Source organism: Meleagris gallopavo, chromosome 20 (assembly GCF_905368555.1).
Source record: "Meleagris gallopavo chromosome 20, MGAL_WU_HG_1.1, whole genome shotgun sequence".
Taxonomy (NCBI): Eukaryota; Metazoa; Chordata; class Aves; order Galliformes; family Phasianidae; genus Meleagris; species Meleagris gallopavo.
In genome coordinates this window covers 1,363,133-1,375,963 of record NC_139423.1, presented here as the reverse complement: position 1 = coordinate 1,375,963, position 12,831 = coordinate 1,363,133, and the positions used below count along the sequence as shown (strand labels likewise).

Below are 12,831 nucleotides of genomic sequence, written 5' to 3'. Positions count from 1 at the left end.
CAATAAAAATATCCTAGGTGTCTAAAATGGATTGAAAATAGATGAGTTTGCACCTGTTTTTCAAGGAATTGGGCCATCAGTTCTCTACCGTGGGGCAGAGGGAACGAACTTTTTGGCCCATGGGGCTCTCATCTCCATCAGCAGCTCAGCTCAGCTCAGCTCATGCTGAGCCCCCAGTCCTGACCCTGAGGTGGGAGCACACAGAGTAGAGGGGAAACACACAGCCCCAGTGAGGATGGGGCAGGGATGCTTTCTGCTTCGGCACAGCCCCAGCAGCCCCCAGGGCACTCCTACCAAGCTTGGTGCCAAGCACCTGGCCATGGCAGGAGGAATGATCAAAAGAGAGCAGGAAGAAAGAACCTTGTAAAGCAAATGGAGTGTCCTGTAATGTGCCCACAAAAAGGAAAAACTCGTGCTGCTTGAAGTCTACAAATTCAGGTTTCCCATGGGAAAACATGACTCCTGTTCAAATGCTAATAGGATGTTATCACAGGAATCTTTTAATTTAACTGTTATGTAGTGCAAGAAGGGGCAGAGCAAGGTTCAGAGAGCAAATGGGTGATGAATGATCTTCAATCTGCCAGTCAGTGTTTGCTTTTTTTTTTAAATATACTTCCCCTTCTTGATCTCTGACTTAAGCAGATCCTCCAAAGGGATATATAAAAGACAGCCATGGCTTCAGCTGGAGGTAATGGCACATATTTGTGTGTTTCTTTTATCCTCATTTAAAACCGCTAAGTGATGGCACTGCTGAAGTGTCAGTCACCTGCATAGCTGGCTCTGAGAGCATAGAAGTTGATGATGTCTGAGCAGAAATCGGTTTAAGGGGAAAATACAGCCCATTTTTGAAATGCAGTAGAGAAAAAGAGAAGAATTGGGCACTGTGACCACACACCCCTTCAGGTTCTCACGGCAAAAGCAGATCTCACATGGAGCAGGAGGAGCTTGCAGGCACTCATAGGCAAATTGTGCCATCCTCACCCTGCAACACAGCATGCAGGGCATGAGGAGCAAGGTGGGAAGAGCAAGAGAGCAGCCCAGCTCCTCTCCTCTGCAAACAGAAAATTCTTTTTTTCCTAGGAACTTCTTAGTGGATTTATGGGTGAAAGCCTCCACGTTTCAAGGTTTTTGCTACCACTTTGCATTGCTGTAAGAAGGAAACTCTTGCTGCTAATTCTCCTGAACCTGTAGAAACACTTTGTGTGTTTTGAGACGTTTACAGGGAGCTTTTGGCTGACCTTGACCAGCAATGCTGTGTGAGGAAAAGGAGTGGGATGCTTTTTCTAGTAGGTTGGAATAAACAGTTTTTTCAGAAATCTCAGCATCTCCTGCCACCACCATGTGTGAGCCTTCTCCAGGGATCTTCAGCATGCTCCTGGGGTGGCACAGTCCCACAAGTAGGGGGTGGGGTTTGCAGCCTGCTCAGCTCCACAGCAGGGCATATTATAGGGCAGGTTAGACCTGGGAAGGGTGCTCACCTTCAACCCAGCCGTATGAAAGGTGTGCTTTGGTGATGGGAATAATGGCTTGCAAGATTGAGAGCTAATGGTCTTGAGTTGTGCAAGGGGACATTCAGGTTGGATATTAGGAAAAATTCTTTCTCAGAAAGAGAGGTGAGACATTGGCACGGGGAGGTGGGGGGCACCATCCCTGGAGGTGCTCAAAAACTGTAGAGATGTGGCACTGAGGGATGTGGTCTATGACCATGATGGGGATGGGTTGGTGTTGCATTTGGTGATCTTAGTAGACTTTTCCATCCTTAATGGTTCTGTGATTCTGTGATGCTATGATCACTAGGATTTGTCTAGGCACTGTGGTGGTAGTCACTGGCAAAAAGGGAAAGAAGACGACTTTGCAGACTAATGAGATTTCAGAATTGTGTTTTAGTTTTCACAATGTTCCCAAAAAGCCTGAATGTGTGTGAGAACACACAGTATTTTGTCTCCGTTTGAAAAACAGGAAAGGGCTGTAGCATCTGTCAGAGGCACCATCAGCCAGCCAGAACACTGCCTTCAGGCTGCGTTTCCACCTGGATCTGGGATCCCATTTTGCCTTCCCCGTTGCCTCCTGACTCAGCTCTCCGTTCGGGTGCCATGCACTGCACCATCTGCTGAGCCCAGCTCACAGCCACCGGGGGTTGGAGGAACAGAGATGCATCCCAAGCATGTGCACCCCAGGCTTGTGCAGAGAGGATGGGAAGCTGGAATCTAATAGGGCAGGAGCTGCGTTCCCAGCCCCCAGTGCTGCCCTGCTTCCCTCCCCCTGCACCTATCTTATCTTTGTTTGTGAAAAAAGGGATAGCAAAATTAACAACATGAAAAGAGGAGGAGATGATAAAGAGTGTCTGGAAAATTATCTGTGTCCTCATTTTGGAGCTTTGCATGGTAACCAGAAGCCCTTTTTCCTTATTAATATATGAAAACCTTGAAAAGCTGGATGACTTGTGAGCAGTTGGTACCACTCTGTTGTGATGGACTAAGAGAGCTCTCAGGAAGTGTTCTGCAAAAGGCTGTCATGCTTGAGAAATGATCTGGGGATGTTGTTCAAGGACCAGAGCAAATAAATCACAGCTAAAAGGCAAAGTCTGCTGTTGTGCTGCTAATGGGCACTTGGGACAAGAGAGATACTGGCAACTTCACTTTTGGGCTGCAAAAAACTTCAGCAGTTATGTTGCAAATGCTGCCAAGGGCTTGTGTGATACCTCTGGAATTTGGAGTGTTTGCTCAGCAAGTTTAGGCTGTTTGGCTCCGCTGTCAGACTCCATTCATGCCATGGAAGTATCAAAATACTCAATTGTTCTTCCTGAGCCTTTGCCCATGTAGAAATGCAGTATTGCTGCAGTTATGTTCTGCTAAGCCCTCTGCTTATCATTCATCAGGTAACCGTGTGGTGGGGCTTGGTGCTCGTGTACGGGGGCAGCAGCGGGGCTGCATGGCATATAGCTGCACCTATACAAACACCTGAATAAAGTTGTTTTATTTTCTTTTCCTTGCCAGGTCACTATGGGAAGGATATTTATCGAAGTGGAGGGCCAGATCTCCATAATTTCATCTCCTCCGGGTTTGTCACGTTAGGACGAGGACACACGAAGGGTACAGTGGAAACAATTTTTTGCTAAATAGAAAAGATTCTTTTAAATAAATAAATAATAATAATAATAATAATAATAAAGATATAACTCAAAAGCTGGCTTCTAAGTGCTAGAGCAGTATTGGACTGCAGTCAGTCGCTTTAGTCTAGCAGATATAGCTGCAGGTAAAATACTGTGCTCCTGGCAGAACCTTTTAAATCGTAGCAGGGGAGACAGTGGGAGAGTGTTGAGTCGAACAGCCAGCCTCCAGGCTCCGCTCTGACTGTGCAGTCCAACAATTTATACTTCTTTGTGTGTTTTCCTGGGTGCATGGATGCAAACCACCATTGTGCTGCTGTACTTACAAAGGGAAAGGGAAGGAGTGTCATGCTGTCCCAGGGCAGGCAGTAACAGTTCCAGAGGGCGTTTATGGATTTCTTTTAGTTTCCAGGCTGTTTTTCTTTTTTTTGGTGGGGAAGGGAGGGGGATATTATGAGTATTTTATAAAATTATTTCTTTTTAGGTCCAAAACGTATATTTTATGTGCTCATATAATCTGTGATATAATGTACAAACGTGAAAACACAAAAATATACATATACTGCTCTGTGTATGTTCTGTGTATATGTACTGTATATATGATATATATTGAGAGACAGCTGTAGCTATAATAGATAAGTAACCACATATCCCAGGAGTTGTGGTGACGAAAAAGCTGTGTGATTTGACTCAAACCTGGCTGGTCACCAGAACCCCGGGGGAACGTTTGTTTTATGACCTTGTTGCCTGTTTGGTGAGTTTTTATGGTGTACAGTGAGACCGTGTTGGGAGCACCTTTCTGTTTGCACCCACACCCCGGCTGTGTCACACGGGTGCACTGGCAGTGGGTTGTGGCACTGGGTGTGCAAGCATGTGCCGTGCCAGTACGCCTCGGTCCTGTGTCCTGCTGACTACTGAGACTGCTGTACATCTCTATAGACACAATGTATGTGGAGATAACCTATATAGACAAAATGTACTGTATGTGGAGATGTGTCCATGTGCTCGCCTGGTTGAATGCACCTGTGTTGTTTCTGTGGATGACCACGAGTCACAAATTATTAAAATACCTTTATTTTTCCTTACATTTCCTGCACTTTTTCAAATTCTCCACGAGTGTCATCCAAAGCAGTGTTGGTCCTGTAGAACTGTCAGAGAAGAAACAAATATATGTATATTGTCTGTGTATGTCTGTGTGTGCTTAAATAAAGTTTACTGAGGCTGAGGCAGCACCCGTGGGACTTGTAATACAATACCCTGCAATTCCAGCCTGGCACCGCACCGGTGGAAGGAAAGCAGAGAAAACCACCATGAACCTTCAGGTGGGCTGGGAACTAAAGTGGTTCAAGGAAGGACTCATGGATGGCGTTTCACACAACGTTTCCCTTTCTCCTCTCCACCCAAAGGAGGTTTTACAGTCGTGTCCCATCACATTAGGCCTAACTTTGTGTTTAGGGTAAGGCAGCAAGAGGCACGTTCTGCTGAGTGGTGTGTCCTGATGGCCCTCGTCAAGAGCATGGTAACCCTGGGCAGAACCTTGCAACCTGCCTCTTTCTCTCTGACACTTCACTCATCTTTGAGCAGTTTTCTGTACAACATGCCTTTTCCAGTTCCTTCTCAGATAAAAATAAAACCTGCTTTCCTTCTTCAACTGAGGAGGCTTGGGGGGGGTTGTTCTTCCATAGATGGGCCAGTGGTTGTCACACCTTTCCCAGTGGCTTTGCTGGAAGCCTCGCAGAGCACCTTTCCCATCCCTGACAAATGGTAGAGTGGGCAATGGGAGCCAAATTATGTATGTATCAGAGTGCCAAACAGCCATCAGATAGAGTGGTGCTTTCCACCCTATCTGATAAAAGTGAATAACAGGCTTTTAGTTGAAGAAATTCAACTAACACAGCTGTTTATGTACCAAAAGTAATGGATTGTCTTTCCAATTTACTTCTAAGCTACCTGTAAATTCACATTTTATTTGAACTGTACCATAGTGTTAATTTCTAACTTCCTAATGGTAAATTCACATGCCCATGCTTGACTGGTGCAAGTGATTAACGTGTGCACACATTCTGCAGGCAAACTGTCTTGTTTGCTTGAGTAAATGTGTAGGTTTGTCTTTGTTTGTGATCTGATTTAATTGCCTATTTGTGCTGGGAAGGAAGGGGCTTTGTGTGTAGCAAGTAACTTAGGATCTCTGTCATTATGATTGCGCCCTATGTGATTGGATTATTTCTGGAAATATTACATGATAGATTCCCTGTATAGTGCTTGGACTGGCAGCACAGTCGGACATGTAGACAGAAAGGATGAGTGCACCTGCAAGGGATACACTCCTGAGCTTTAGCTGAGCTACTTTGTGCTCAGATTTCATCTTACTTCAGTTCCAGTGAATGAATGAAGATCTACACCTCAGCTACTGTTAACATAACCATGTCCTGTGTTGTCATTACCCCACCATGGAAGGGGGTTCTTGCTCTTAGGCTGAACAAAGCCAATGAAGTTTATCTCAATATTTCACATTTTTGGTGTTTTCTCAACCGTCTTCTGTGCTGTAGCAGGACTCACAAGTGCTGGGTAATATCTAAAAGCAAGTAACTAGTCTGTTTTGGGCAGAAAACAAAGATGCCAAACTACCATGGCTACCAAATCAGCATATTCACATCTGACATCCACAAGCTCCTTCAGGATTGTGATTTATGCATCTTACATGACACTCCACTGGGCACTGCATCACCGTCTGGCATTTAAATATATCAAATCACTGCATAGTTTGTTCTTCAAACCATGGTAAAGGCTTCAGTGTCAGCCTGTCACGGTGACCTCAGAATGAATCCAAAGGCTGTACAAGCTCTCCCAGGAGAGACACACAATGCAGATAATTTAATCTAGCTTTAGATAGCCAGAAATTGGACATTTTCTTCCGAAATGGTAGCCTTCAATTCCATGTATTGCAAGGCATGTACCTCTAAATGAGTGCCAGTGTCTCCTGGATGGTAAGAGGTGCTTCTTTTCACAGTCTAGCAAGAGGGGGAGCTGTAAGGGGTTGGGTCTTGTAGCATCAATGGCAGCTGAATCTCGCCTGTAGTTGCTAGCATGGGAGTAGTTACTATTGCTCTAATTGCTACGGGATTCACGAGGAGAGTTCAGTGCTCCAGTGGCACGAGCAGGAGCACTGAAGACAGGAGAAATCCCATTCCTCTGTGCACTAACTTAATTAAAGAAACAGCTTCTTCAGTGAGTCTCAGAGCATCCTGCTAACGTCAGGTGTCCCTGGTTGAGGCAGTCCCAACAAGGACCATTCTCACAGTCCTGCCAGGGCTCTGCTTGGTCACACAGGCTGCTGCAGAAACTCACCTGGCCGCAACAAAACATGGGGCAAGCAGCCATGGGGATTCTGAACTGTAGTGAGTCCATATGTCTTAAAGAACAGTAAACTCAATTCAGATCAAGATTGTTGAGTTTTCAGGTTAAAAAAATGTAGTCTTTATTTCATTTTATTTCATTGTATTTCATTTCATTTCGTTTTCTCACTGCCAGCCTCACACTCTAAAAATTGTTTCGGAATTGAATTGGGCTTTCTGTATTTCACCAATCCTTTTTGTATTTCACCAATCCTTTCTGTATTTCACCAATCTCTGCCAGCAGCAGAGATTCTGTAGAGCAGATGATGAGCTTGCTTCATAACTAAAACACTTCTTTGTTTTCCTGGTAGCGCTACAACAATCTTAAATATAGTGAGGCTTTTGCAGGAAAAGTTGAACTGAGCACTGGGGATGAGGGAAGAGTGAAGCAGGAAGAATGTGGGATTTCAGACTCCTCTACTGCAGAGTCATCTCTCAGGAACAAAAAAAAAAAAGACTTTTCCTAGAATTTGCAACTTTCATGTAAGCTCATGCCTTTAGGAAACTTTTTTTTCTTGAAGCATCACTCTAAAATTTGCACCAAAGTTGTTCTCCAGTGGTGCCAGTAGGCAGGAAAGAAAATCGAACCTTACACACAAGACAGCATGATGTGGCTGTTGAAGCATGACTCTGCTGCTGGCGTCGCCTTGGAGCATCCTGCAGTGTGGGCAGTGTGAAAAAGATGTTGGTGTAGGGTCTGGTGACTGAGCAATAAGAGCTACCCACAGTTAGGTTTTATCATGTGACATTTGGTGTAGATGTGGCAAGATGTACAGCCTGAATGTGGTATTTCTTGATGGGGCTTCTGTTCTTGCTGTCCTGAAGCACGTTTGGTACCTCATGCAGTCACATAGTTATGAGGAGAAAATTGTCCTTGTGGTTGTCTTACCTTGGAAAATGATCGCCTTTTCCTCCCAGGCCACGTGCAGGTGAATGAGCTGCTGTAAACAGAGACAGACCGTGCATCCCGAGGTGTCAGAGCAGTGGAAAATAGCTGTTGTGCGAGTTTGGGGTTTGGAATGGTGGTGTTTGTGAAAGTGAGAGGAGACAGAGATGGGGGGGAGAGCTGATCTGCGCCTCGTGGCTGCTCCTCCCTTGGGCTCAGTTTAGCATGAGCTGAGGGAGGTGTCGTGCCACCATCTGCTGCCAGTCCATGGCCAGACCTTCACCCTGCAGCCTCCTGCAGGGATTCCACTGTGCTCCCACAGTAACTCAGTGTGCCAGCACATGGAGGTGGAGGGCCTGATGTCATCAGGGTCAGCACACAGGTTTATTGCAAGACAAGCCTCAAGACTAAAGCAGCAGCTCGCTCTTTCTGACGGAGTAGCATTCATGTTTGCTACAAGGGAACCTCCTACAAACACAAAAGAGGACAATGCAGCTCTAGATCATACTTAGCAACCAAGATCTTCCCGAGCTGCTCTGCTGTCTCAGCCAGCGGAGGTGGGTGGCAGCTCCACTTTCTCATCTCTTTCTGCCCTCGCAGCTGCAGAGCTTTCCCTGCACTGTGTCTGGGCTGCCCCCCAGGTGAGGTGCTGCCCTCCTGCTGGATGGGCTTGGGAAGCACCAGGAGTTGACTCGTGGCTGTGTCAGTTTCCCCAAAACACTGCAAGTTGGTGTTAGTGCGACACTAAGAAGAGCGTGCTGATAATGATAGGGCTGTGGAATGTCCCATGCCATCAGATCATTTCCTTCCTGAGATGTCTTGACCTACCCATCCACTGTATTCCCTCATTTGCACATCCTTTCCACCTTCCTTGGTTTTTCTGCAAGCTGAAGAATATCTGCGACAGGCTCTGTATTTTGTAAATGACGTATCTGTATGCAAACTAATCTTCATGCAGACACCTCCGTGGATTTATAGCATTCAGCATGCTGCCAGCTTTGCTTAGGCGCCAGATGTGATACAGCGTGGGGCAAAACGGGATCAGGTTTTTATACTTGCTGGCACCATATCCTCCCCTTGTACATGTGCTTGCGTGCATTCCCCTTTTCCACACTCTTCTGTTCCTTTTGGAGAACCCGACATACAGAAGGCTGAGCTCCTTTTGCAAGCAGCAGCTCAGAAACCAATAGTTCTATTGGTCCATTGGCATGTAAATATGAATCAGAGATGAGTGTGCTAGGGGAAGAGATTTATTAACTAATTTGTCATTAGCAGTTTGAACGATCTGACTCCTCTCTCTCCAGCATTCCCCTGGTTCCCTGCTGTTGTAGCTGTTTTCTTGTTGCCATCCTGGCAGCCTTGTGTTTCTTTCCCATAGCCCAGGTTCTTACCTTCAATCTGTTCTTTGGGGGTCTTGGCTTGTATCTGTTATAACCCAGCATTGATCCCCTACAAAACATGCAATGAAACATCTACAAGGTGGAGTTTACTGCCTCCCCTGTCATTAGTAATCCTCACGTGCAGCAGACTCATTAAAATTGGGGAAAAAAAAAGAAGTTTAAGGGTCATTTTTTCATGCCTGCATCTGTAACACGCCATGAATAGATTACGTGAAAATTGAGGGTTAGGTGTCTTGAGTCCTTTTTCTCATTAAACATTTGTTACACATGTCATATCAATGGGGAGATGTCAAAGCCAGAGCCTGCAGCATCCCAATGAATCATTTTATGTTCATCCTGGATAATGTCTAATGACTTCGATGGTGTCTTGCAGTGTGTGTGCGCTAAAGATCCCTTGCATTCTGATTCCAGATTAATTTCAACGATTGCATATTCTGACACCTAATTGTATTGACTTGAAAATAGGATCATTGGGATGTGGAAACTGCTGCACGGCTTTGCAAAAAGATTCCATTACGCAATAGGGCATTTCAATCCACTCTGAATTATTTAGCCGACTCCAGGCGCGACCGTCCATTTCTCAGCAGTCTGGACAGCTCTTTTTTATAGCCCTCCGAATATCTGGCAGGGAGGAGAGCAGGAGGTCGCTGAAACCGTAGTAGCGCCTGCAGCAGCTGTGCAGCATGCCGCCTCTGTGGGCTTAAGCAAACCCAGAGCAGCCCCTGAGGTCACCTTCTGGCCTTGAATGCCTTGAAATAAGCAAGGTGAGGGGCTGGAACCCTTCTGCCTTCTCATCAACTGGCAGCAAATGGGGCATTAAGCACAACGCAGAGAAACTTTTAGAACAGGGCTCTCAGTGAGCAATGAGAAGGAGGATTGGTAGCTAATCTGAGAGCTTATTAAGCAGCAGAAAAATGACCACAAGGAGGGCATGGGGCACATATATCACTGCCAAGCCAGGAGGTGCAGCTTTATGGGGCAAGAAGCCCACAGCCGGCTATTGAGCAGAGCCCATTTCCTGCAGCAACAGCCAAACCTCCTCCTGCAGGCAGCCTCAGCGGTGTGTGTGAAGAGGCACTTGTCATTCAGAGTTCATGTTGCATCACCTGTTGATGGTGTTTTTAACTTGGCCTCATGAAGCGTGCTTCCTGGAGGACGCGGATGGGACTGAATCAGGAAGGGAGGATGCTCACCAGGTTGGGCGACTTCTTTCTTACTCAGTGAGCATTAAAACTTATGTTTCAGCAAGAAAAGACCACCCTGCCACTGCTGATACCTTATGTTTCCATGGCAATGTAAAGCACAGAAGCTCCACTCATTCTTCTGTGGTTAGCAAACTATTTTGCTGCCCACTTGTCCTGCAGACCCAACCACAGCCAGCATTCTGCTCAGTGCCTGGGAATGCTTTTCAGTAATGTGGTGCTCTAGAATGGATTTCTCTTCATACTGCTGTGTGCCAGCAGTATATCAAAATAAATTGCAGTAGCTGAGAGGAGAAGAAAAAAGCCCTGCCTATTGGATGCCCTTTCACAGGGAGTCTGTCAACTTTCTGCAACATTTTGGCAGGTACCTTTGAAAGCTGAGCTGAAGGCTGGTGAAAAACTGGCAATCACAGACCAGCTACCTGTGAAACAAGGAGCTTCAGCTGCATGCTGCAAACTTCTCTTTGAAGAATGTCTTTTTCTGTATTTATTATCAAGAATTGGTGTATAAAATAACCGTATGATTTTCTACTACAATGTTACTGAGCACCTCAGGCTGGTTATCTCCTCACAGAGGGCTTTTAAGTGAAATTAGGAATCCCCTTTGGATTTGCAATACTGTTTCTTTAGCAGGCCACCAATCAATTGTAATGTGTTTGCAGATTGTAAATAAGGAATATTGAAGTGCTATGAAAGAAAACCTGTGATTCCTGGGGGCATATGGAGGACTCAGCAGCAGAATCTGTAATTCTGATCTCTCCTGTTTCCTCAGAACAACCAAGTCCCATAGTCAGAGTTCAGCAAGTGAAGAGCTTGGCTGTGCCAAGTATGTACCGTTACAGCAAAGCCAATATATTATATACAGTTTATCTTCTTAATGCCCGTGGAAGGAACATTGGCTCATCATCTAAGAAGTGTCTTCGGAGACACAAGCCCTAGATTTGTTTTCCAGATTTGCTTTCCAGGTTTAATACTCACTCGTAGGAAAATTGATCCCAGGAGTTTCAGTTTACTCTTCAGTAGTCACTACAAAATGGTAGACAGTTGTAGGGGCTTCAAACAACGAATGCCATAAATGTAAATGCAGACAGTCTTTGAGAGACAGACTTAAGCTCATTTATTGACTTTTTCTGTTCTTTGAAGCAGATTAATCTCCATCTGTCTGTGCACAGGCCCATGGCTGTGATCGTTTCACATTGTGGTACTGTCTAGAAGTCACAGCATGAGGATGGGAACCACAATTCCTAAGTGGGGATAAATCAGGAAGAGTCATACACCAAATGTTTTCTTCCTTCTGAGTTGACAATAACCTGGAGGCCAGTTCCTGGCACAGGACAGCAGGAATGTTAGGTTTCACAGCTTACAGCATCACTTTGTTGCCCCAGACCTTTTCAGAGCTGAGATCACCAACAGGATGTGGCTTCCGCTCTGCTTCTTTTCCTTGCAGTGTGCCAGTATACAGTGTGGGCTGCTGGAAGCCTTGAGCTAGAGAAAGTGCTCCCATGCAGATGGCCTGTGCTTTCATAGGTTGGCACAGCAGGTATTGAAGGGACTGCTAAGAAGTTTTCATTGTGAAGCTCAGATCTGAGAAATTGGAGCCATTCCAGAGAAGGAGTGGTTTATCTCTGGCACGTACATGAAGGGTATTGCTTCAGCTGGAAGATATTTCTAATTGCTGAGCTACTTTTTGGGCATTCAAGGAGACAGAAGGCTTAGCAATTTCCCACATGCCAGAGTGGCTTTGCTGTGATGCAGTTTAGGTTATGGAACCAGGTTGTGGCATACCTCTTCTGTAGGCTGGGGAAGTTTGCGGAGTCCAAAGTTTGCTATTGTTCTCCATGGACAAAAACTGCAGGAACCTCAAAGGAGCAGGAATCTCACAAAGAAATGGGTAGGTAGTGATAGGACAACGGGAATGGTTTTATACTAAAGGAAGGAAGATTTAGATTAGATGTCAGGAGAAGTTTTTTTTACTGAGAGAGCAGTGAGGTGCTGAACAGGCTGCCCAGAGAAGTTGTGGATGCCCCGTCCTTGCAGGTGCTCAAGGCCAGGCTGGATGGGGCCCTGTGCAACCTGATCTGGTGCATGATCAGTGGTGGGCAATCCTGCCTGTGTCAGGAGGTTGGAACTTGCTTGTCCTTGAGGTCCCTTCCAACCCAAGCCATTCTAGAATTCTGTGATTCTAAGGATGCATCTTACTGGGGCACTGGGGAGGGCTGTGTGCTGAGGAATGGGAACATATTTTTTTTCTTTTTGCACATACTTTCCAGAGCAAAACCCCTTGCCTCTTTTCATAGACCAGCAAGAGCCATAAAAGTTATGGTCTGTTGAGAAGGATAGAGGTCTAGGGTTGATCAGAGACATTGGAAAGGAGAGGAGAGTTTGTACTGAGTCCCCCACAGCTCTGTCAAAAAGCATCTCTTTTGGAGGGCTGAGACCGTTCCTACTGCTAGGCTACTGCTTGTTGCTAGGATAGATGTTCTCTTTCTGAAAGCATCCCCATTTCTTTTCAGAACTTGAGGAATCCCATTCTGTCTTGCATACTCTTGGAGGTATTGGTTATAAAATTCCCCAGGGTCCTGAAATCCCTCATGCTATGTCCATTGTGCTCCTGAAAATAGATGACCAAACTCACTTACCATAATGGTGTGCTCTCATTTTCTCATATAAAGCAAGTCATGATGATTTCTCTAAAGGATTTTCGAGATGAGGGCATCATTTCCATTCAGTGCCTTGAGGCTGCTGCTGGTGCTCTCCCAGAACCTGGGACTGCAACAATTTCTAAGACTGGTGGTTAGATTGAACCTATAATTTTTTATCTGACAGGTGAAAAGCAAGA

At 45.6% G+C, this 12,831-nt stretch overlaps 1 protein-coding gene across 2 annotated transcripts in view; it reads left to right on the top strand.

The window, feature by feature from the left end:
- Positions 1-12,831, top strand: part of SHISA6 (shisa family member 6) — a 234,628-nt gene that overhangs the window by 45,177 nt on the left and 176,620 nt on the right. For both annotated transcript variants that reach the window (XM_085240271.1, XM_085240272.1), the window contains exon 4: positions 2,997-3,092. In XM_085240271.1, coding sequence (XP_085096397.1) covers positions 2,997-3,092 — 96 coding nt within the window. The remainder of the gene's footprint in view (positions 1-2,996; positions 3,093-12,831) is intronic.